Source organism: Macaca fascicularis, chromosome 12 (assembly GCF_037993035.2).
Source record: "Macaca fascicularis isolate 582-1 chromosome 12, T2T-MFA8v1.1".
Taxonomy (NCBI): Eukaryota; Metazoa; Chordata; class Mammalia; order Primates; family Cercopithecidae; genus Macaca; species Macaca fascicularis.
The window spans coordinates 129,608,844-129,635,610 of record NC_088386.1 but is presented as its reverse complement, the minus strand read 5'-3'; the positions used below and the strand labels follow the sequence as shown (position 1 = coordinate 129,635,610).

Here is a 26,767-nt window from a genome sequence, read left to right as displayed (position 1 = left end):
ATTCTATTGTCCAGCAACAGAAACCATTCATGGTTGCCTAAGGTGAAGGGAGGTATTGGGTGACTGAGATAGGACAGAAGGAAGTTACCGGGTAATGGAGTGGTCCATATCTTGAATGTGGTGATGGTTGCACAGGTAAATAAAATCATTACAACTCAGAAATGTATAATTAAAATGGTTCACTTTATTGCATGTAAACAATACTCCAATAATGTTTCTTTTGGTAGTATCAATTGAAAACATATCATTCAATTAAAAAAGAACACAACGTTCCCAAACTGACCGAAAGACAAAAACCTATCATACAAAGTCCTACCTATTCCAAGAAACATTCACAGCAAAACACCTATGTTTAATAATGTTTCTTTCACATCCTGGTATATTTTTAAAATTTTAAATTTAAATTTATAAATATTTACATATATCACAGTAGGAAAAACAATTCCCAAAAGAGAGCAAGAGCCAGAGACTTCCAACACTAAATACTTACAAGCCCCAAAATGATTGCTTTAAAAGTTGGCAGGTCATCTTTTCTGGAGGACATTCTTATTAGGTGTAAACCCATAGATTATTAAAAGAAATTTAGATTAGACACAGAAAAATCTATATAGTAATAGGCTTATACGACAAACTAGTAACGAAAAATCTGACATCCCAATAGAAAATATCATTAACTGAAGAGTAATTCGCAGTATGGACAAGTTATTTCCTGTCTCATCCCAGCGGCTACCCCTCCCCGACTTTCAAATGTACTTCTGGGCCCGACGCGGTGGCTCAAGCCTGTAATCCCAGCACTTTGGGAGGCCGAGACGGGCGGATCACGAGGTCAGGAGATCGAGACCATCCTGGCTAACACGGTGAAACCCCGTCTCTACTGAAAAATACAAAAAACTAGCCGGGCGAGGTGGGGGCGCCTGTAGTCCCAGCGACTCAGGAGGTTGAGGCAGGAGAATGGTGTAAACCCGGGAGGCGGAGCTTGCAGTGAGCTGAGATCCGGCCACTGCACTCCAGCCTGGGCGACAGAGCGAGACTCCGTCTCAAAAAAAAAAAAACGTACTTCTGGTGAAGATCCACTCCCAGCTCAGGATAGAACATGTGACCTAGGCCTCAACCAATCAGCACGTCTCATCCCCTTGGCCACCATGATTAGTTCAGAGATGGGCATGTGACTTCATTAGAGCCAATGAGGCAGAAGAAGTTTAACTAGGAATCCTGGGAAAAGAACTGAGGCTGAAGCCCCTGCTGCTTGGGTATTATGAGACTGAGAAGGATATCATGGCCAAGGAAACAGAGTCAAGAAATGGAAACATATAAATGGGTTCTGGTGACATAGTTTGGCTCTGTAGCAATCAATACCTAACCAGATATCCCCTGAGATTGTTCTAGTATGTGAACCAATAAGAGCTTTAAAAAGAAAGCCCTGCAACAAATTTGCTGAGTCAAGAATTTGGGGAAGTTGCCCAAATAAAGTGATCACAGGTTGCATTGATTTTTTGGGGGGGCGGGGGTGGGTGGGGAGTTGGTCAGGGTCTTGCTCTGTTGCCCATGTTGGAGTGCAATGATGCAAACATAGCTCACTGGAACCTTGAACTCCTGGGCTCAAATCCTCCTCCCACCTCAGCCTTCCGAGTAGTTAGGCCTACAGGCATGCGCTACCATGCCCAGCGAAGCTTGTATTTTTTGTAGTGAAGGAATCTCACTATTCTGCCTAGGCTGGTCTCAAACTCTTGGGCTCAAGCTATCCCCCTGCTTCAGCCCCGCAAAGTGCTGGGATTATAAGCATGAGCCACCATGCTCAGCCAGTTGCATCAATTCTATTAAATGCAGAAGGTAAATACTCTTATCTTCACTGGTGAAATGACTTGATAAAAGAAAACGCACACACACACACAAAAGACGTTTAAATGAAAAATTAATAAGGGAAATGCAAATTCAAATAACCTTCAGATATTTTTCACCTATTGAATTGCCAAAAACCCAAAACGTCTGAAGATAATAAATGTGGCAAGGATATGAAGGAAAGTGTACACTTATACATTGCTAGGGGAAGAATAAATTGTTAATGCCTAATGACATTTAAAATGTGCACGACACAGTAAGTCCCTTTTCTGGCATCTCCCCTATGGAAACTCCCACACAGGAGCACAATGAGTCATATATTAAGATGTTTATTCTAATTCGTTTGAATAAAAGTAAAAAGCAAGATGCAGAGTTGGGGAAGATATTTGCAATACCTGTAACTGTCAAAGAACTAGTATCCAGAATGCATACATAATTCGAGTAGACAAATAACCCAGTGGGCAATAGACTTGAATGGGCGAAGGAGGAAATCCAAATGACCAGTAAGTATATTTTAAAACCCTCAATATAATCAGTCATGTACATAACTAATGCCTTAGCAATCAGGGAAATGTACAACTACTCTGAAAAATAGTTATATCTTATTAAATTAATGATATGCACATTCTCCAACGCAGCAGCTCCACCCCAGGTATATACTCTAGAAACCTACTCACATGTATTTCAGAATGTAAAAGAATGTTCGTTGTCACATTGGTCACAACAGTGAAAAGCTAGACACAACCCAAAGCCCATCAACAGTAGAATGGATAAATAAAATTGTAGTGTATTCATACAATGGGATATATTCAGTACTGACAATCCACAAACTACAACTTGTAAGAACACACATCATGAATCTCTCAGACATAAGGTTGAACCAAAAAAAAAAAGCAAGACCAAAAAAAAAAAAAAAAAGAAAATTCTATTTATATTAAGTACCGAAACAGGTAAAATCATCTATATTATTTAGAGATGCAAATTTAGGTGGCAAAATTGTAAAGAAAAGCAAAGAAATAGCCGGGGGAGGGAGAACATCAAAAAGAATAGCTCATGGATGCTGGGCTTAATACCTAGGTGATAGGCTGATCTGTGCAGCAAACCACCATGGCACATGTTTAGCTATGTAACAAACCTGCACATCCTGCATGTGTGCCATGGAATTTAAAATAAATGTTGATGGAAAAAAACGCAAAAGAAATAATCATCACAAAAGTCAGAGAAAGGATGGAAAGGGAATAGAACAGAGGACAGGCACCCAGGATGGATGTCTGGGTGCTGATAAACTGCAGTGACCTCCGGTGTACAAAACCTAATGCAGAGTATTTTTGGGGTCCCTCAGCTGCCATGCAAAGTGGAGCACACGCAGATGGGACTTTGTCCACCTGAGCAGCTTCCTCTACCTTGGGAGCTGGCTGACATGGATCCTAGGTTCCTGTTGATTCTTACTGCCTATCTGTGAAGATTAAAGTTTCTTTGCCTGACTTGCACAAGCGTTCCATCTCACCAGACTCATACTCTGTCTGGCAGCTAGGATTGTAAAATGCCTCCGACCAGAGCTGGGAAGTGCCAGGTCTAGTGCCCTGGAATTGGCAACCCAACCCAGGTGCATGGTGCATGGTATTTCTCTCCCAGAGATGGATACCAGTGCACGGCACTCTGCTTCACAGTCACCATCAACCCTGAGATTCCAGAATTCCATGACTTTCCAGTGACAAGGAGGAGTGGTGTGGGGAGTAGAAAACAGACCCACAGGGATGGGGCACAGACACAGTAGAAACACTGATTCCTCTAGTCTTCTTATCACATACTTAGGTCCGCCTCCCATCTCCACTCCTACCCTAAGGTTTGAGAAACACCTAGAAAAAAAGCTATGTTTCTAAGCCACTGTAAAAACCTCAGCAACATGCCAGCCTAGACACCCTCATGTACCCAGCCTATGGTGAAACCTCAGTGGTCATTTGCTCTGACCAAGTCTGTGGCTGAAAGACCACGTGAAGTTTGAGGGTAAATATACTTGGCCTCTGCTTTTATACAATGGCCTAAATTAGAAGAATGTTTTTTCAGGGTCACCAGCTTGAACAGTTCCAGAAGGCACTATCTACATAGTACCTGGCACTGGCCCCACCCCTGAGGTTGTGCAATCCAGCTGCCCTGGTTCTCTCACTCTCCCAACTCCCCATTTGCCCCTGCCAGGGCCAGTTTTGTGGAGGAGCAGCCCGGGCAGACACATCACATTCCACATTTAGAAGGGTCTCATGCTTTGTTTAATACTTTGCTGTCAGTGTCCTGAAATTCTTTTTTTTTTTTGTTTTTGAGACAGTCTAACTCTGTCACCCAGGCTGGCGTGCAGTGGCGTGATCTTGGCTCACTGCAACCTCTGCCTCCCAGTTCCAAGTGCAAGTGATTCTCACACCTCAGCCTCCTGAGTAGCTGGAACCACAGCCATGCACCTCCACACCCAGCTAATTTTTTGTCTTTTTAGTAGAGAAGGAGTATCACTGTTTTGGCCAGGGCAGTCTTGAGTTCCTGATCTGCCTGCCTCAGCTTCCCACTTCAGCTTCAGCCACTGTGCTCGGCCTGAAATTCTTACTAATTTTTGAACAAAGGGCATTTTGCACTAAGACACTCAAAGTATGCAGCTGATCTGTTAGCGACCTACCTGCTCAGGGTATTAAAAGATACCAACATACCAGTTTGAAACAGTGGTTATGAATATTATCTCACAATTATAATTTGTGAGAAGACCTTCAACTTCCTAGAACTGTGAACTCAGTTTCCTCTTTCTTCAGAGCCTTTCCCAGACCCATAAACCATTTCTGTCTCTTCCCACAAGCAACATCACCAGCTGCTCTTCACAGCTGAAGGTAATCTCCCCACCCTGATTCTTAAAAAGGTATTTATTACCATTAAATTTGCCTCATGTGTGTCTGCTAAAAAATATGTGCAATTTTGAAGGAAAAATTATGAGCCACCTCTGAAGACAAGTCTCTGATGAGTATCATTTTAAAAGCACAAACAAAATAAAAGCAAAACCCCATGTAATAAGACAAAAAAATGAGAGAATGTGTTGCTGGAAAACTCAACTTACAAGAAATACTAAAGGAAGTTCTTTATGTTGAAAGCAAGTGACCCCATAGAATAATCTGAATTCATATAGGAAAAAAGCACCGATAATAGTAATCATGTAGTTATAAAAGGCAGTACCAATGCATACTTTCCTTTTATTCTTTTTTTTTTTTTTCCAGACGAAGTCTCACTCTTGTTCCCCAGGCTGGAGTGCAATGGCACAATCTTGGCTCACTGAAATCTCCGCTTCCCAGGTTCAAGCAATTCTCCTGCCTCAGCTTCCCAAGTAGCTAGGATTACAGGCACCTGCCACCACACCTGGCTAATTTCTGTATTTTAAGTAGAGATGGGGTTTCACCGTGTTGGCCAGGCTGGTCTTGATCCAGGCTGGTCTCAGGTGATCCACCTGCCTCGGCTTTCCAAAGTGCTGGGATTACAGGCGTGAGCCACCACGCCCGGCCCTATTCTCTTAACTGATTTTAAAAGCAATCCTAAAAAGCAATATACATATATATAATTATGTTGTTGAGACTATAACATATGGAAGTGTAATATATTTGACAATAACAGCACAAGGGAGGCAAAGGTAAACTGGGCTTAGAAATGACACCATAAGGTAACTCAGATCCATAAGAACAAAGGAAGAGAACCAAAAATGATCAATAAAAAGGTTAATATAACAAACTGTATAAATACATACTCGCTCTTCTTTCTTCTCTCTGATTCTTGAAAGCATGTGCATTTATACAAAGTAATATCACCATGTATTGTTTAGTTTGTAACTTATATAGATGTACTATGTACAACAATAATATCATAAAAAGGGGAGAAATGAAATAGAGCTATATAGGAATGCCATTTCAGTATTTAACTGGAATTAAGTTGGTATAAATCTGAAGTAGATACTGGTAAGTTAAAATTTATGTGCTAAGCCCTAGAACAACCACTCAGAGCACAACTTTTTTAAATAGTGGAAAGAAAAACATTAAAGGATTTTACATGTTGCACTAGAAAATATTCACTCAATGCAAAAAAAAAAAAGCAATAAAGGCGGAACAGAGGAACAAATAAATACATGAGAGATACAGAACATAAAAAGGAAAATGGGGCCAGGCACAGTGGCTCACACCTGCAATCCCAGCACTTTGAAAGGCTGAGGCAGGTGGATCACTTGAGGTCAGGAGTTTGAGACCAGACTGGCTAACGTGGCAAAACTCTGTCGCTACAAAAAATACAAAAATTAGCCAGGCATGGTGGCACACACCTGTAGTTCCAGCTGCTCAGGCAGCTGAGGTGGGAGAATCACTTGAACCCAGGAGGTGGAGGTTGCAGTGGGTCAAGATCGCACTACTGCACTCCAGCCTAGGTGACAGAGTGAGATTTTGTCTCAAAATAAAAAATAAAAATAAAAAAAAAGAAAGAAAAAAATGATAGTAGACATAAAATCCATCTACATCAATAATAGAATTAAATGTGAATGGATTAAACAACTCAATTACAAGACAGATTGTCAGACTGGATAAAAATAAGGCCTAATAATATCTTGTCTGCAGAAGATACATTTGAGATTTAAAAACAAAAAAAATTATATTTAAAACATAAATTTTACAAAGTAAAATGGTGGAAAAATAATATATCATAAAACAGCAACCAAAAGAAATGCAGATTGGTTATACTAATATCAGATAAAATAGACTATTTTTTAATGACACACTATCATGAAGTAAGATAATATAGACCTTAAAACAAAAAATATTACTAGCAATAAAGAGGGAAATTGTGTAATGATAAGTGTCACTCTACCAGGAAACTAAACTAAACACAACACAAGAAGGCAGAAAATAATAAAGAACAGAGGTGAAATTAATGACAAAGAAATAGAGAAGCAATTGAGAAAAATCAACAAAACCAAAGTTGTTTATTTGAAAATATAGACAAAATGGATAAACCTTCAGTTAGATCAACAAAGAAAAAAGAGAGAAGACTCAAATTGCTAAAAATATGAAATGAAAGAGGGAACATTACTACCAACTTTACAGAAATAAAAAAGTATTATAAGGGAACACTCTGGACCATTTTATGCTAAGCAATTAGATAACTTAGATAAAATGGACAAATTCTTAGAAAGAAATAAACTACTGAAATTGAATCAAAAAGAAATACAAAATCTAAATAAAGCCATAACAGGTAAAAAGATTAAATTAGTAATTTAAAAACCTCCTGCAAGAAAAGTCGAGGCCCAGACAGTTTCACTAGTGAATTATATCAAATACATAAAAAATGAATACCAATTCTTGACAGACAGTTCCCAAAAAACAGAAAAGGAGGGAACATTCCCCAGCTTATTCTACAAGGCCAGTAATATTCAGATAGCAAACACAGACCAAGGCTTTGCAAGAAAATAAAACTTCTAATATCTCTTACGGATATGATGCAAAAGTCCTCAATAAAATGCTGTCAAACCAAATTCAGTAACATGTAAAAGGATTATACAACACGATCAAGTGGGATTATTCTAGGAATACAAGGTTCGTTTAGCACCTGAAAATCAATTAACACATATCACTAGAATAGAGGACCAAGAAGAAAACCATGTTCATTTCAATAGACACAGAAAAAGCATTTGACAAAACCAAACACCTCAGATATGACAAGAACACTCATTGAGCTAGGAATAGATGCAAATTTCCTTGATCTGATAATGTGGGGGGCATCTACTCAAAAAATCTCCAGTTAACACCTAATGTGCTAAAAGACTGAATGTTCCCCACCTAAGATCAGGAACAACATAAGAATCTTCTCTTTCCTCTTCTATTCAACACTGTACTAGAGGTTCTAGCCAGGGTAATTAGATAAGCAAAAGAAATAAATGTCATCCTTATTAGAAAGGAAGAAGTAAAGCTATCTTTATTTGTAGATGATATGATCTTGTACATAGAAAATCCTAAGAAATTCATGAAAAAAAACTATTAGAACAAATAAGTTCAGAAATGTTAAAATACAAGATCAATATACACAACTCAATTGTATTTCTAGACACTAGAAATGAACCACACAAAATTAGAATTAAGAAAATAATTCTATTTAAAATAGCATCTAAAAAGAATAAAATATTTAGGAATAGATTTAATTTTTTTAAGTGTGGCACTTTACACTGAAAAGTAAAAACTGATGTTGAAGGATATTAAAGAAGACCTAAGTAAAATGAAAGACATCCCACGTTCATGAATCAGAAGATTTAATCTTGTTAAGTTGGCAATACCCACAAACTGATCTATAGATTCAACACAATTTCCATCAAAATCCAGCTGGAATTTTTTGCAGAAATTGACAAACTGGCCCCTAACATTCATATGGAAATTCAAGGTACCCAGTATGGCCAAAACAATCTTAAAAAGGAATAACAAATTTAGAGGATTTGTAATTCCCAATTTCAAACTTACTATAAAGCTACAGTAATCAAGGCTGGGGGCAGTGACGCACACCTGAAATCCCAGCACTTTGGGAGCTCAAGATGGGTGGATCACTTGAGGTCAGGAGTTTGAGACCAGCCTGGCCAATATGGCAAAATCCTGTCTCTACTTAAAAAAAAAAAAAAAAAAAAAAAAAGCTACAGTAATCAAGACACACACTGGAAGTTCCTCAAAAGATTAAGTATACAGTTACCATACAACCCAGCAATTCCACTAAGTATATGCCCAAGAGAACTGAAAACACATACACAAAACTCATACACAAATATGTCCACAGTAGCTTTATTCATAATAGCAAAAAAGTGGAAACCACCCAAATGTCCATCAATTTATAAGTAGACATACGAAGTGTGGTATATGCATAGAACAGAATATTATTTGGCAATATAAAGTTATTCCACAACATGAATGAACCTTGAAACCTTTATGCTAAAGGGAAAAAGCTACTCATGTATTTTGTGAATGGAATCCATAGAAATCCATAAGGACAGAAAGTTGATTAATGGCTGCCAGGGGCTGGAAGAAGGAGAGAAAGAAGAGTGAATGATAATAGATATAACGTATCTTTTGGGAGTGACTGAAAATGTTCTAAAGTTGGCTATGACAATGGTTGTACAAATCTGTGACTATACTAAAAACCATTAAAATGAGTGAATTGTATGTATGTGAATTGCATCATAATAAAGTTATATTTTCATAACCCCTTATTCTCATTCTCCTAGAGTTATCTAAATTACTAATCAGTCAAGTTTCTAGGCTTTTATGTACTCATGTTGAATGCTTTTTTTAACTGAATCATTCTAGCATTCAGCTACTCTTTAGATAATTATCTGTTAACAGAAACACTGCTGCCAACATGTTCCACATGCCTGGAAATGCCCCAGCTAATCAGTCATAAAGATAAACACAGCGTTTTGAAAGAGAGGCAGAATTTTAAAGCCATTGTAGACATTGGCCTAAGTCATGTATTTTAAAAAGTGCTTATTAAGAATGACTTGGCATTTTGGGGCCGGGCGCAGTGGCTCACGCCTGTAATCCCAGCACTTTGGGAGGCCGAGGCGGGGGGATCACGAGGTCAGGAGATCGAGACCATCCTGGCTAACACAGTGAAACCCTGTCTTTACTTGAAAACTACAAAAAATTAGCCAGGTGTTGCGGTGCGCGCCTGTCGTCCCAGCTACTCAGGAGGCTGAGGCAGGAGAATGGCATGAAACTGGGAGGCAGAGCTTGCAGTGACCTGGGATCATGCCACTGCACTCCAGCCTGGGTGACAGAGTGAGACTCCATCTCAAAAAGAAAAAATAAAAGGAATGACTTGGCATTTGGGGGCTTTTATTCCACTGACTTGCCTAGAATGAACCCACAGCTCAACCAAGAAAGGCTGAGATTTCACCCTGAATGAGCATTCTTTGCAAAGACCCCTATAGGGAGACAAACAGCTCAGAGGGTGGGCACAGGATCCTTGCTGTCCTCCACACCTCCAGGCGGGGGCCCTGCTGCGTAGACACCATTGGATTCACTTGGAATTGATTTAGATCAGAGTTTCTCAATTTCAGCACTTGTGACATTTTGAGCCAGAGTAATTCTTTGTTAGGAGTCGGGGGGTGGGTATTTTTCCACACATTGTACAACTTTCAACAGCATCCCTGGCCTCTACCTACATCCTACTGACTGTTTTGCCTCTCCAGTTGCAACACCAAAAATGTCTTCAGACATATCCGTCCTAGGGGAAAAATTAGTCCTGTTTGAGAACTACCATTTAGATGAACCCAGAGCATGAGAGGAGGAAACTTGGGAACAGAACTAGCCCTCAGGAATTGGGGTCTAGTTTTCTGGGAAAATGCTCCGTAAAAAATGCTGCAAGAAAACCACATTCATTGTTTTTATAACCTGTCGGCGAGAAAGTCTCAGCCTGTATTCAGGCCTAGCTAGGCTCTAGGCCTGAGCTTGCATTCTATTCCTTTCCATAGACCGGGCTGGGAAGAGAGGATGTCCCAGAGCCAGAGCTCTGGCCATGACCTGGCTCTATGGTCTGAATGGCCCTGTCCTTCTGAAGGCTTGAACAGTTCTTTGTATTACAAGGAGAACAGACTAGGATTTACCTCTGACCTTCTTTGTTCTAGCGAAAACACTCCAATGACCCTTCTCATAATGAAATGCAAAGTTAAATTCTCTTCTAAAATTGAGATCTTTGAAACCTGGCCATAACAACAGGAAAAGAGGTTATCCCTGGGATGGATGAAACTCAACAAAATAGCAAAAAGGACAGCATAAGAGTGTCCCAGCATCTGGCCTGGATTCAAGTCCCTACAGGAAGAGGAGAAAGGCCTAAAAACAAAGGTTCTTTATTTACTTATTTATTTATTTTATTTTATTTATTTATTTTTTTTCATGCAACAGCATGAGATTCTGGGGAAGAAGTGAGGACCAGAGAGACAGACAGAAAGGTTGCAAGGCACCTGCGAGAATCTGGCATAAGCTGAACTGTCCTGGGGCAGGTCATAAGGTGCACAGGGCTGGAGAGGAGGCCCTGGGCAGGGCTGGGGTAAGTTGTTTCAAGACATCTGGGACTGCCTGGTGGCTCAGCCTCTGATGTTCTCACAGCAGGAATTTCCGCTTCTCTGAGGGCCAGCTTGGACAGAAACCAAGCAGCCCTCTGAGATGGCCACGTCCCTCCTTGGGCAGAGGAGGCAGGTAAAGCTTTGGTCAAAGTTGCAAAGTCACACCAACATGGAAATGAGAGGGAAGTGATCCTGCTTTACTCTTCCACAAGGCGAGGCTGGGAGCCCAGAGGTTACCATGAGAAAGGACATTCTTTCTTTGTGAATCATAGCATTATGTAAAAACTGGTCACCAACCTATGGTTTTCAAGGAGATGGAGACCATCCTGGCTAACACGGTGAAACCCCATCCCTACTAAAAAAATACAAAAAAAATTAGCTGGGTGTGGTGATGGGCGCCTATAGTCCCAGCTACTTGGGAGGCTGAGGCAGGAGAATGGCATGAACCCGGGAGGCAGAGCTTGCAGTGAGCCGAGATCGCGCCACTGCACTCCAGCCTGGGCAACAGAGCAAGACTTCGCCTCAAAAAAAAAAAAAAAAAAAAAGGGCTTTGCACAATTTTTTCAGAAATGTATTTGTTTTATAGTTGGGTCAATAGTTATCTATAAAGCATGCTTACTAACCTGATAAGTGAAACTGAATTCCACAGTTTATTAATCTGAATTTCTTGGATTATTTCTGAAATTAAGCATGTTCTTAAAGTTTTCTTGGCCACTTGTGTTCTGTTTACTTTATGTATTGCCTGATTATATGATTTGCCTAACGAAGAGTGCATTTTTAAGCCATAATCAGGGCTTCATTTTCTATAATCTGTGATGTATCTTCTTGTCTTAAATAATTTATTGCGACAAAGTCACATAAAATTAACCATGTTAAAGTGAACAATTTCATGGCATTTAGCACATTCATGTTTTGCAACCGACACCTCTATCTGGTTCCAGACATTTCCATCTGTCCAAAGACACACTTTTTTTCATAGTGTTGAAATGGTTTGACTATTGGACAAAAGAAATTCTATTCTGATCACTTTAATTTAATTCCTAATAATTAAAAGTGCATGTTGATAATTACATATCATAATACAGAATGTTCTCTAGGAGGACATGCTGGGAATACAGTTGAGATACAAACGAGGTCAAGCACCAGATATAGGGTCACAGGGCTCAAAAAGTATATTTACTATAGCTCAGTTTCTCAATATAACTGAGTACAACTTTTTGAAAAAATAAGATGATTGGTACCAAGGTGCAGAAATGATATTTTTTCTCTCTTATGCCAACTATTTCTTTGTAACAAGAATAAATGACTTTCATTTACTTTTTTCCAATACCCCAGACTTCAAGGAGAAGGAATAAATAGCTTTGATTCAACCAATAGTATGAAATCATTAAATAAATGCATAACTTTTGCTTATTAACTTCTTAATTAGATTTTCCTGAAATTAAAAAGGAAATTTAAAAATTACTTGAAACAAATGAAAATGGAAACACAATGTATAAAATCTATGGGCTACAGCAAAACCAGAACTAAGAGAGAAGTTTTTAACAATAAATGCCTACATCCAAAAAGTAGAAAGATTTCGAATAAACAACCTAACAATGTACCTCAAGGAACTAAAAAAGCAAAAGTATACCAACTCAAAATTTATCGAAGGAAAGAAATAATAAAGATCAGGGAAGAATCTAATTAAATTGAGACTAAATAAACAATGCAAAAGACCAATGAAACAAAAAGTTGTTTATAAAAAAAAAAGATAAACAAATTTGGCAAAAGTGACAGACTGGATTAAGAAAATGTGGCACATATACACCATGAAATACTATGCAGCCGTAAAAAAGGATGAGTTCATGTCCTTTGTAGGGACATGGATGCAGCTGGAAACCATCATTCTGAGCAAACTATCACAAGAACAGAAAACCAAATACTGCATGTTCTCACTCATAGGTGGGAATTGAACAATGAGATCACTTGGACACAGGAAGGGGAACATCACACATCGGGTCCTATTGTGGGGAGCGGGGAGGGGGGAGGGATAGCATTAGGAGATATACCTAATGTAAATGATGAGTTAATGGGTGCAGCACACCAACATGGCACATGTATACATATGTAACAAACCTGCACGTTGTGCACATGTACCCTAGAACTTAAAGTATAATAAAATAAATAAATAAATAAACATAAACAAAATTGGCAAACCTTGAACTAGACTAAGAAAAAAAGAAAACACTAAGATAAAATCAGAAATGAAAAAGGAAACATAGCAACTGACCCCACAGAAATACAAAGGATCATTAGAGACTATTGTGAACTACTATGTGCCAACAAATTAGAAAACCTAGAGGAAATGGATACATTTCTGAACACATACAACCTACCAAGATTGAACAAAGAAGAAATAGAAAACCTCAACAAACCAATATAAGTAATAAGATTGAAGCAGTAATAAAAAGTCTCTCATTCAAAAAAGCCCAAGACCGGATGGATTCACTGCTGAATTCTACCAACCATTTTTCAAAGAACTAATACCAATTCTATTCAAACTATTACAGAAAAATGAAGAGGAGAGAATACTTCCAAACTCATCCTATGAGCCCAGTGTTACCCTGATACCAAAACCAGACAAGGGCACGATAAAAAAAGAAAACTGCAGGCTAATATCTCTGATGAACATAGATGCAAAAATCTCAACAAAATACCAGCAAACCAAATCCAATAACACGTTAAGATAATTAATTATGATCAAGTGGGACTCATCCCAGGATGCAAGGATGATTCAACATATACAACTCAATAAATGTGATACATGTATTGACATATTGATATTAATACACTGACAGAATTAGGACAAAACTCATACGATCATTGTAGATGCTGAAAAAACATTCAACAAAATTCAACATCCCTTTATGATAAACACTCTCAATAAACTGGCTACAGAAGGAACATACCTCAAAACAATAAAGGCCATATATGATAAACCCATAGCTAACATCATACTGAAAAGGGTAAAACTGAAAACTGTTCCTCTAAAATCTGGAATAAGACAAAGATGCTGGCTGTCACCACTGTTATTCTTCATAGTACTGGAAGTCCTATCCAAAGCAATTAAGCAAGACAAAGAAATAAAGGGCATCCAAGTTGGAAAGGAAGAAGTCAAATTATTCTTCTTCTCAGATGACATAATATATTTAGAAAAATTTAAACACTCCACCAAAAAGCTGTTAGAACTGACAAGGAAATTCAGTAAAGTTGCAGGATACAAGATCTACTTACGAAAATCAGTAGCATTTATAAATGCCAACAGAGAAAAAACTGAAAAGGAAATCAACGCCATTTACAAAAGCTACAAAGAATATATAATACCTAGGAACAAATTTAACTAAGGAAGGGAAAAATCTGTACAAGGAAATGAGGACGAAGACCAAATATATATTTCACAATATTACAGTCCTATGTTTTCTTTATCCATTCATTAGTTGATGTGTGCTTAGGTTGACTCCATATTTTGGCTATTGTGAATAGTGCTATAATAAACATGGGAGTGCAGATATCTCTTCAACATATTTTTTTATTTTGGATATACACCCAGCAATGGGATATATTGGGGCAGTTCTAGTTCTGTTTTTTGTTTTGTTTTGTTTTTGTTTTTTAGAATCTCCATACTGTTCTTCATAGTGGCTGTACTAATTTATATTCTTCAAATGTAAATTAGGGACTGAGCCCTATCTCTGTGGGACCTGATGCTATCTTCAGGTGGACACTGTCAGAACTGAATTAGAGGACACCCAGCTGGTATCTGGCAGAATTGCCTGCTTGCTTGGTGTATGGAGGAAAAAAAAAAAAAACAAACCCACACATTGGTTCACAGAAGTCTTCTGTGTTGTTTGTTGTTGAGTGAGAAAACAGGAAAAACCCTTTGAGTTTTTTGTTGGTTTTGTTTTCCACTCACAGACAGTACATATGCACAATGGAAAATTATTCAGCCATAACAAAGAATGAAGACCTATCATGTGCAGCAACATGAATGTAACTGGAAGTCATTGTGTTAAGTGAAATAATCCAGGCACAGAAAGACAAATACCACATGTTCTCATTTCTATATGGGAGCTAAAAAAGTGGATCTCATGGAGGTAGAGAGTTCACTGGTAATTACCAGAAAGTGGAAAGGGTAAGTAGGAAAGTAGGGGGGAAAATGGTTGGTTAAAATTTAAAAAAGAAAAAGAAAAAAGAAATAAAATAAAATTTGTAATACTCCAAAAACTTTGACAGAAAAGAGAAAAACATCTAAAGGGCCAATAAAGAACACTGATAAAAAAAAAAAAAAAAAAAAAAAAAAGAAGAAGAAAAAGAAGAATGCCGGGCACAGTAGCTCACGCCTGTAATCCCAGCACTTTGGGAGGCTGAGGCAGGTGGATCACGAGGTCAAGAGATCGAGACCATCCTGGCCAACATGGTGAAACCCCATCTGTACTAAAATACAAAAATTAGCTGGGCGCGGTGGCACATGCCTATAGTCCCAACTACTCAGGAGGCTGAGGCAGGAGAATCGCTTGAACCGGGGAGGTGGAGCTTGCAGTGAGCCGAGATCGCACCACTGCACTCCAGCCTGGGTGACAGAGTCAGACTCTGTCTCAAAAGAAAAGAAAAGAAAAGAAAAAGGGTTGGTTAATGGGCACAAAAATACCCTTAGATAGAATAAGTCCAAAGTGTGACAGCACAGTAGGGTGACTACAATTAACAAGAATGTATTCTGCAGTTCAAAATAGCTAGAAATGAAGAATGGGAATGTTCCCAACATAAGGAAGGAATAAATGTTCAAGGTGATGGATATCTTAATTACCCTGATTTGATCATTGCACATTGTATACATGTATCAAAATATCACATGAACCCCCAAAATGTGTACAACTATATTATGTCCCAATAAAAAGATTCCTGACATTCTAAGTTTTTATTTCATGCCCCAGACTCCCTGGAACCAGTTCAGTTATCCCCATCTCCTCACCCTTGCCTTTTCACAGTGGCTACTGCCAACTGTTCAGTTTGTTAACAGAGAAATCAGCAGGTGTAAAGAAGAGAGGCAGGGGTCTTTGGGACCTGTTTGAGGCTTTCTCTCTGATAAAAAGAGGAACTGGAAAAGAAAATCGGGCATAAAAGATAGAGGGAGTTGCCTGAAGCCTTTCAAATGTGTAAATATTTACATTAAAATTTAAAACTCACAGATTTTTATTTTCCAAAGTAACTCTGGGCCCTTTTCCTACATGTCAGGAGGCCATCCGTAAACACTTGCCTTAGGTCAGAGGCCGTCCCCCTTTTGCTGAAAAGGCCAGATAGTAAATGGGTAGACTTTGCAGACCAAATACGTCCATGGCACATATTCTTCATTGTTAAATTGTTTTAAAACTATAAAAACCATTCTTAGCTCTGGGCCATATAAAAACAGGTCTCGGCCAGGCGCTGTGGCTCACGCCTGTAGTCCCAACACTTTGGGAGGCCGAGGTAGGCGGATCACGAGGTCAGGATCTCGAGACCATCCTGGCTAACATGGTGAAACCCTGTCTCTACTAAAAACACAAAAAATTTGCCAGACAAGGTGGCGGGCACCTGTAGTCCCAGCTACTCAGGAGGCTGAGGCAGGAGAATGGCGTGAACCCAGGGGCGGAGCCTACAGTGAGCCGAGATTGCGCCACTGCACTCCAGCCTGGGCGGAGCAAGCCTCCGTCTCAGAAACAAACAAACAAACAGGTCTCAACATAAAAGGAAACAAAAAACAAACAAAGAAACAAAAAACAGGCCTTTGGGGAGACTAGGCTCACAGGCTGTAGTTTGCTGGTCCTTGGCTTAAGGTCCAGAGACAAAGCATGCGACAGAGTTGGGAAAATTGATTTTAACCTGGACCTGTTCCCTTAGTCAAGCCTTCACCTCTGTTTGAACTGGGACATTTCTAAGGCTCATTCAATGATTATGTGACTGTCCCCAGATTACCTAACTAAGCAAATCTACTATTGCCAAGCATGAGCCCTGTCTTCATCCAAATGCCTATGTACCACTTCAGCCTCAGGTCTCCTATGTGTCCCTGCTGCTCCAAGCTGGGTATCACTTTCCCACCACAGTTTCTCCAGGAAATCCTCCAAGGGACAGTTGGCTCAAGGATCCAAATGAGTGAGGGAGAACAGAGCCTGGAAGAAACAAGGCAGCCCAAAAGAAATAAACCCACCAACCTCAGACAGGTCTTTCCTCTTCTTACAGTTGGTACCTCCAATGAAGACCATGTTGGGCATGACTGGCCTAGGATACTCAAGTACAAAGTCATATCTTAACAGCCAAACAGAGACCTTCTGATATAAGGTGATTACATCCACATCTCTCTTGAGGACAGCTGATGCGAGTTCATCGTACTTTGAAAACAGACAATAAAATAGATAGGGCTCCAACAAATTAACGAGGAAGTTGGCCACTCGTTGGGGAAAAGTCATGTGGTCTGAAAACTTTGTGTAGCACCTGGGAATATAGGACACAGGGTTTGGGCTTCTGCTGAATGTGTGCTCCAGGGAACACGGAAAACCCCTGAAGAGGTACACGGAGGGTAGGCCCAAATACTCAGCCAGGATCACCCCACAGGGTAAGGCTGGGTCTGTGAAAAGAGCATCGAACTTGCTCTCCTTGAGGAAGTTCAGGGTGCCCACGTCCTGCAGGAGGCTCTGGCAGTTGATGAAGTACATGCCAATAACGACCATGTTATTCCTGTACTCTGTCTGAGGAGCAGTCAGGAATGATCGCTCAGCAAAGTGATTGTTTCCAAACAATTGGTAACGGTTCTTCATCTCTTCTTGGTCATACGGCACTGGATAGATTTTTCTTGTGTAGTATTTGGATTCTTTCAAAAGCAAATTGACTTCAGGCACCACCACTACAATGTCATGCCCCCGGTCACTGAGAACTTCAACTATATCCTTCATACTAAGCCAGTGGCTTCCATCCTGAGGGATCACCAGCAGCTTGTCACCTGCAACCATGCCCCAAAGTGCTAAGAAGAAAACCCCTGCGGAAATTCTCTGAAATGCACGAAGCAGGCAGGCCATCCTGGAACCAGTTAAAGTAACAACAGTAATGAAGAGTTTTCACGCTCCAAATCACAGGGCTCCTAGCTATTTTCCCTAAACTAACCACTGCTTTTCACAGGCCCTGTCTACCTCTCCCTTGCTCTGAATTTTGCCCTTTAATATGTAAGAACCCAAATTAATATTTAACCATTTTAAGCACACAGTGAATATGGATCAACTATACCCTATGTCAACTTTCACCTGAACTTCCAGGATTTTCTCTTCATCTCCACCAGTCTGCCTCTCCCTCTCAGAAAAGTTATAGCAACACGTTGAAGACAACTTGGAGAGACCCCTGGAGACCCCCTGCCAATTCTCTATCCCGAACTTGCTGGATTCCTCATCATTGACGTTGTCTGTTATGTCCATGATGTGTGGGGATTTTATTTCACATGGACCTATTCTCTAACACCAGCTGGGTATCCTACAATTCAATTCCATTCTGAATTGAATTCTGAGTTAGCATGGACCCCACAGGTTAAGGGCTCAGTCCTACAAGACTGCCTCCACTTCAGACACCAATTGCAAATAGTAGGTTCCCAGGCTACCCACAACTTCTGTCTGACTTGGCAAAAATCAGAGGTTCACACACCCTCTTTCTTGAAGTCAATCATTTGCTAGAATGACTCACAGAACTGAAGAAAACAGTTTAGTTACTAGGTTTGGTTTATCACAAAGGATATTGCAAACAACACAGATGAATAGCCAGAGGAAAAAGTACAAAGAACAAGATATGGGGGTAAGGCCATGGAGCCCCATCTGCCATCTCGGGGTGCCCCACCCTCCACACCTTCAGCAACCTGAAAGCTCTCTGAACCCCGCCTTTTTGAGTTTTTATGTAGGCTTCCTTACATAGTAGGCATGATTGATTAGATTGTTGCCCACTGGTGATCAAATCAATCTTCAATCACTCTCTCCTTTCTTCCCTCTAATTGCAAGGGTTTGGTTCCCTGGCAACCAGCCCTCATCCTTAGAGACTTTACATGTCCTTTACATAAACTTAAATGTGATGGAAACGGATCTGTTTTGAAAAACAAAAGATTCTCTGTTCACCTTTATCGCTCCCACCACTTACGGTTTCAGGAGCTCTGGCCAGGAAACAAAGACAAACATATGTATTTCTTATTATACATCACAATATAACAACATTCAAACTGTTACTTGCCTTTAGGAAATTAAGATTTGAGAAGTGTAACTCTAGCCAGTACGTGGTGAGGTACTAGAGCTGCAGTCAGAAAGCCTGGTATCTGCTTCCGGCCCAGCTACCCATCAGCCAGGGGAGTGACTCCTCTCCTGAGCTTCAGGTTTCTCAACTGAGGCCCAGAAAGGGAGGGTCACACTGGCCCTGCCTGCTAATCACACTGCTGAGGGTGGTCCCAGAGCAAGACCTGTGTAGAAACTAGGCTGTCGCAGTGAGAGGTGGTGCCTAGCATTACTAGAACAGACTCGCCCAGAGCTAGTCACGCACACCTGGTTGGCATGCAACGTCCTGTTCTCACCTACAAGTTTGGCATTGGAGGTGTTCTGGGGCCCAGGAAGGGACAAGCCTGAGCAACATGATTAGAGGGACCACTCCAAGGACAGGGCTGGCCCCCACGGGGAACATAACCAGGATGCAAATTCATTGTTCAAGGCATGCGAAGACTCAGGTCAGTCCAAGCTAGGAGCAGTCTCCCAAGAGGATTGCCAGCTTACAATGATCAAAGTCATGGGGGTGGCAGCATCTTGCTTTGAGTTCATCTAGATAGCAATAAGACTCCGGGAAGGTTGCAAAGGGAACAGAGCTCAGGTCCACCTTCTTGAGCAGGCAGATGTTAGGCAGGTTTCCTTCAAAGAACAGTTCATCTAGAGGACGAACGGCTTAAGCAAGCATGTAGGAATAGCAGGATCAAGAGATGCTACAAACTTCACATTCTTTATACTAGACCTCCACTGTGCTGTGGACATTGGTCTGGGCCCTTCCAAGCAAAGCCTTGCTCTGAAAATCCTATGGCTCATCTGTGAGTCCTGTTCTTAGTTCCAGAAGTCCCTACAGAACATGAGTTGGAGGAAGGAGTTGAAGAAAAGAAACTAACATCACTATGCATATCATCCCTTGAATTCCTAACACCTTCTTGCAAATAAAGAAGGTATTAGAAAACATTTTTCTTTCTCCTGTGAGCTTTGACTATACTAAGAATGGCGTGTGTGTGTGTGTGTGTGTGTGTGTGTGTGTGTGTGTGTGTGTCTGCACTGGAGACTAGCCAGAGGAATCTGGCATGTCTGTTAGTCATAATGATGATCCCTAAAGAGTAGCTCCACTGGAGACCCAGGCCTGCCCTGGTTGGTGCTGTGGGAGTCAAGGTGTCCTCAGGCATCTCCTGAGTATCACACAAAGGCCGATTTTTTTTTTCTCAGGGATTGCTGCCGACTGAATGACTCAGGCTTGGGACATATTCCAGTGGCATGAAAGAAGTAAATCCTAAGACAAAAACAAATCTCTGTGGGCAAGAGCAGATTTCCCAAAAGTAAATGGAGGATACCTGGCATTTTGAAAAGAGGAGAGACCCAAAGATGTGCATGAAGGTAATTTCATGTTGGGAATAGGAAGGTCTGGAAAGGTGGACCCTATGGAGAGGTTTACTTCTAAGGTGCTCACTCTTTCAGACCCTTGTATGACCTATGACCCATAAGTAATGGAGCCAGGACCTACCTGCAAGATTTCAAAGGACCTGCAAACTGTTTGAGACTTAAAAAAAGAAATTTGCTGAATCTAGAATTCTAAAATGGCAAAATTGAATTTATGAATATTTTATGAAATGGCTATAAAAACGTAACTACATGTCAGTGAATCCACTACAGATTAGCTCACCAAGTTACACAGACATATGTGACATGGGATGCGGGAGCAATTTAATCTATTTGATAGGCTGTGGGGTGGGGTTGCAGAAGTCAGAATGCTCTGTGCCCAGATCTTGAGGGAAGTCCAAAAGGGTGAGATGAAGCAGGAATCCCTTTTAGGGGCCTGTGGGCTCCTCCAAACATGGAAATAAAGGATATTCTTGGGTTCTTTCAAAGGAAATTCCAGGCACCTACCTGACCCTGAGAAATAAATAAGGCACTTGATAAGCAAGAAGGTAATAGTAGCCTAAAACAATAGCCAAGGATGTTAGAGTCCAGAGATGCTTGATTCCCTATAGAAACTAAAGATTACATCTTAACATATGTCCCTGAGTTGTTTTTCGGAAACCTGGACTTCCACCAAATGGATCCATTGGCAGGCAGACCTCAGATAAAGGGAACCGAGAACTGAACTCTGACAGCCATTGTTTGTTCCTGGAGGAAGTCACACTCATGAGCAAGAGCTAACATTCTTTTCTGCGAACCCCAAATTTTAAATGAAGCTTCTCTTCCTTAGCTAATTGCAAATCAGAAAATCTTTGAATTCACCTATGACCTGCAAGCCTTCATTTCTCATGACCAAACCGATGTGTAACCTCTGTGTATTGATTTGCGATGATTTTGAGATTTCTTCTTGTAACTTCTGTTTTCCTAAAATGTGTCCTTGCCCTTAAAAACCCTTACTTGCAAGCCATCAGAGAAGTCGGGTCTTAAGTATAAGCCTCCCAATACTCCTTGCTTGGTGCCCTGCCCATAAACGCCTTCCTTTCTCCCACTGCAAATCTCAGTGTGGATGTTTGGCCTTACTGCACTGGGTGAGTGAACCCCAGTTCAGTTTAGTGTGATAACAACAGTCAAGTCTGAATCACCCACGGACAGGATAGGGAAGTGCAGGTAAGTATGGCTTGCCCAGCCAGACAGCTCCAGGGGCACCTGTCCTAGTAGAAGATAAGGTGTTTATAACTTCCTTCAGGGGCTTGTAACAATGTGGGTTGTGGTCCCAGGAGCAGTGGGGAGGGGCACAGGTCACTAAGTAAGCCATGACAAAGGAATTATTCAGAAGAGACATAAAGTAGGATTTCTACTTGTCCATGTTTGTGAAGTAAAGAGACCCTGGAACACAGGGATGAAGGGAAAGAACACACTGTGATTCCAAACATTTGGCTTCACGCTGCACCTGCCATCTTCCCTGCTTGGCACACTGTCGCCCCAACTTCTCCCAAGATTGCCACTCCTCATCCTGCAAGGTCCCCTATGATCAGCTCTCTTTGCATCCTTTACTTTTCTTTCAAAGTATGTTTCACGGTTTGTAACTAATCAATGCCTTCCTCTCCACAGATGTTTGTTCAATGAAGGACATCTAATATTAAATTTTTTAGAAAAAAATTTATTTTTTTCTAAAATAATAATGTTATTTTGTAACACCAACAAAAACAAGACTAACTCATGTTTGCTGAGGGATTCGAGACCATGTGATGTCCTAAGTCAAACCCACTCTAGGCACAGTTCACTCCATATGACATTCCCAAAAGGCCAGAGATAGGACATTTCCCAAAATGTTTTCTGTCAACACAGGGAGGCAGTCAGGAATAGAGGTTAGGCACATGGGCTCAAAAATTAGAACATCAGGGTCTATTGTATACAAATGTTCACAGTAACATTATTTTTCATGGTTGAAAAGGGGAAACAACCCAAATGTCCACCAACTGATGAATGGATAAAAAAAAAGTGGTAAATCCATATAATGGAATATTCAGCCATGAAGAGGAATGAAATACTGATTCATGCTACAATATGGATAAGCCATGAAACTAAGTGAAAGAAGCCAGTCATAAAGGCTTCTATTTCCATGAAATGCCCAGAATAGGCAAATCTATACAGACAGAAAGTAAATTAATGCTGAGGGGTAGGAGAAGGGGGAGAAATAAAGAGTGACTGCCAGTGGGCATGGGGTTTCTTTTTGGAGTGAGGAAAATGATCTGGAATTAGATATTGGTGATGGCTGATTATATCTGGGAACACATGGAAAACCACTGAATTTTATGATACATGAATTACATATCAATTTTTAAATTTAATTAATTAATTAATTTATTTATTTAATTTGAGACAAGGTCTTAGTCTATCATCCAGGCTGGAATGGAGTGGAATAATCATGGCTCACTGCAGCCTTGACCTCCTGGGCACAGGCGATCCTCCCACCTCAGCCTCCTGAGTAGCTGGGACCACAGTCATGTGCCACCATGCCCAGCTAACTTTAAAAAAAAAATTTGTAGAGACAGTGTCTCCCTGTGTTGTCCAGGCTGGTCTCAAACTCCTGGGCTTAAGTGATCTTCCTGCCTTGGCCTCCTAAAGTGCTGTGATTACATGTGTGAGCCACCACACTCAGGTTTTTTAACTTTTTTTTTTTTTTTACAAAGAATGTATGGATTTGAATCCTGGCTCCCCTACTTACTTGAGCAATAACCTTGGGCAAGTCACTCAACCCCTCTGTGCCTCAGTTTCATCATCTGCAAAATAGGTCAGCCAATAATGCCAGCTTCTATGTAAGTACTCAGGGTAGCACCTGGTACCTGGTGAGCCTCCAATATATGTTAGCTTTTATTATATTTAATTTGCAAATTCTTCCTAAGGAGACAGTCCACTATCTGAAGTTTAAATCATTCAAGGGAAACTTGCATCAAGAAGACAATATTGATATCTCACCATGTTGTTTTGAAGAGAGTCTGAATGCCTGGTTAAGATCATTAATCTCGTGGAGGCTGGAAATAATTGTGCTGGAAAACGCATATCACCCACACAATTACGGGTATTGTTGATTCACTGCCACATGCCAGGCATCTGCATGCATTATCATATTTAATCTAGATAACACTGAGTTTTTACCCAAGTTTACACAAGTGTCACAACTGAAGTACTTATGAAATCAGGCTTGGATGACTCCAGGGTCCATGTGCTCAAACACTACATTGAACCACCTCCTAAAGTCCTCTAGCGTCGAAACCAAGACTTGGGGTACAACTTCCCTGCCTTGCTAATTAATCACTGACAGCTTCCCCGCATGAGTCAGCCCGTGGGATGCCCCTTCTTGTTGACCCCTCTGGGGCAGGAATCACACAGAAAAGGTGACAGAAACGAAAGACATAGGTGGGGAAGGAGATAGAAAAGAGGAATAAAATAGGGAGGGAAAAGTAACAGGTGGAAAGAGGAGAGTTGGAGTGTTGCATAAAATAAAGCCAGTGAGGCTAAGGAAGGCGAGATCATGGGTGACCTTCATAGCCAGTGGGAGGGTGCAGGCCAGAGGGCACCACCAGAATATGTTGAGTGGGCCAAAAGAGGTAGTGTATCATGTTTGATATCACATTATCAACACAGATTGAAGGAGAGAGAGAGACAGTCAAGGAAAGCAGCAGTAATCCACACTTGACTTCTGACACCAGGGATTTCAGAAAGCCACAGAAAGCTTAGGTTCTAACACAGGTGGAGGCTCCACCTGGGCTCACCTGTTCAGAAAGTTTCATAGGGAAGGAAAACACAGGATGTGTCATGGGAGAGCCTCCATGTCAAGCATGTGCGTGTTAATCTGCACACTTTAATAAGGGTGCCCACACGAGTTGTCTTTTCATTCTCTTGATAGTGTCCTCTGATATACAAAAGTTTTTGTATAAAAACATTATGATAAAGATTTATCTCTTCTTTTTCTTGTTTTAATTTCTTGTACTTTTGGTACAAGAAAAAAACATCTCAGAAACCATTTCCAAATTCAAGGTCATGAATATTTTCCCCAATGTTTTCTTCTAAGAGTTTTACAGTTTTAGATTTTCTATTTAGGTCTTTGGTCCATTTCAAGTTAATTTTTGTATATGATACAAGGTAAGGGTGCAACTTCATTCTCTTGCACTTGGATATGCAGTTGTCTTAGAGCCCTCTGTTGAAGACACTATTCTTTGCCATTTCAATGGTCTTGGCACCATGGTAAAAATCAAGGCAAAGAATGTATGGGATTATTTCTGGATTGTAAATTCTATTCCATTGATCTACATGTAAAAGATTTTTTAAGACAATCAGGATAAATTTAATTATGGATTGAAAATGAGATAATATTAAAGAATTATTGATTGTCTTAGGAACTGTGGCTGTGAAACAAATTTTCCTTATTTTTTATATTTAGTGAAGTATTTCATGATGAGACAACATGCCAAGATTTTCTTTTAAAAGAAAAGTCAAAATTTTTCTTTAAAATGAAAGAAAAAACGAAGAAAGATGAAGCAGTACAGAAAGATATTGAAAATTATTTAACCTAAGAATGGCTACATGGGTATACATTATGCTACAGCCTCTCCTCGGTATATGTTTGAAAACTTTGATAATAAAAAGTTGAAATAAATAATCTTGGAGGGAGGCCTTGGGCTTGCCCACTAACAGGTAAATTTGAATTTAGATCAAAAACAGAATGCGAGAGCAATGGGGAAAGCACAGATCTTTTCTTGCTGTAACCACATCCCAGCCCCAGTTCTCCAGAGCTGCACTGGCCCTAGATGGTGTTGACTGAGCCCAAATTCTTTATAACTGGATTCAACCATCAATTCTGCTGTAATTCACCAAAAAGTCAAGAAAAGTGGAAGTGATTTTCTTTTTTTCTCATTAAAACCATTTTAAGTCCGGGTGTGGCGGCTCATGCCTGTAATCTCAACACTTTGAAAGGCCGAGGCAGGTGGATCACTTGAGGTCAGGAGTCAGAGACCAGCCTGGCCAATAGGGTGAAACACTGTCTGTACTAAAAATACGAAACAAAACTGTTTCAATGTTCTCCTGAATGATGATCTACCATCTTTGTTAAAGTATTTACTTACATCCCTGGGTGTAATTCCCCTGGATAGACTCAATAAGATTTTGTTATAGGAAACCTTTCAGACAAAAAATCTCCTGTATAGAGCTTAAGACATTGCACACAAACACACCTGCACAGACAGACGCATTCGTGCACAAACACCACATACACACACACACTTTATCATCAAGCAATGCTTTCTTTTCATCAGACAGATGAAATGCAGACTATGAATCCTGTTGGCCAACAAGGTACAAAAAACTGTATACTTTTCCAAGACACACACTGCCCATACGAAACAAGAAAGGAACACTATGCAGTGCTCATAAATCTTTCTATGACAATTTACTTCTGTGGTTGAGCCATATCCAAGGTTCTTCGCCAAAGGGCACTCTTTATGATCGAATTCTTCTTTGATAATTATATTTATTTTATATTTATAAATATATACATTAATATATAACCTTCCACATCTATAAATCCTATCTCATATATATATATTCTGTAAAGGTATATAAATGCATATATTTTATACACCATTGAAGATATACGAATAAGCAAAATATGTAAAACTATATATGGTTCACTGTTTCATATTTTATAAATCTCTCTATCATATACCATTATAGATGGTATAGAATCATATACAGATTTCTATATCTCTAAAGCCCTTTGGGTGACCCTTTGAGCCACAACAAATTCAGCATAGGTTCAGAAAGTGGCAGGCCACACGCTTGGCTAGAGGCCATGAGGCTGCAGTCAATACCTGAGTGGTGGCTGGTACTGTAATTGATGGAGGGTAAACTGGGGAGAGACACTTCGATAAGTCTATCTCTTAGCGTCCTACAACTTGCATCTCCTTGCCTGGTCTTGCCAAGAGCTGAAAGTCATGTTTCATTTAAAAGGCCTATAGCTGTAGTCTCCCTGCTTTTTAGAAAGAGCGTGGTTGCATTTTCCCATGAGTTGGTTGAACAGTCACTCTTTCACCGAACATCTGCCAATGTGTGA

At 40.2% G+C, this 26,767-nt stretch overlaps 3 protein-coding genes across 3 annotated transcripts in view; all 3 read right to left on the bottom strand.

Annotated features, from left to right (window-relative positions):
• The window catches only part of UGT1A6 (UDP glucuronosyltransferase 1 family, polypeptide A6), a 92,713-nt gene extending 74,590 nt beyond the window's left edge, over positions 1 to 18,123 (bottom strand). The window contains 1 exon segment of the mRNA NM_001350028.1: positions 17,167 to 18,123. Within this exon segment, the coding sequence (NP_001336957.1) occupies positions 17,167 to 18,027 (861 nt within the window). The 5' untranslated portion in view covers positions 18,028 to 18,123.
• The window catches only part of UGT1A8 (UDP glucuronosyltransferase 1 family, polypeptide A8), a 155,745-nt gene that overhangs the window by 74,590 nt on the left and 54,388 nt on the right, over positions 1 to 26,767 (bottom strand).
• Positions 1 to 26,767, bottom strand: part of UGT1A9 (UDP glucuronosyltransferase 1 family, polypeptide A9) — a 113,863-nt gene that overhangs the window by 74,590 nt on the left and 12,506 nt on the right.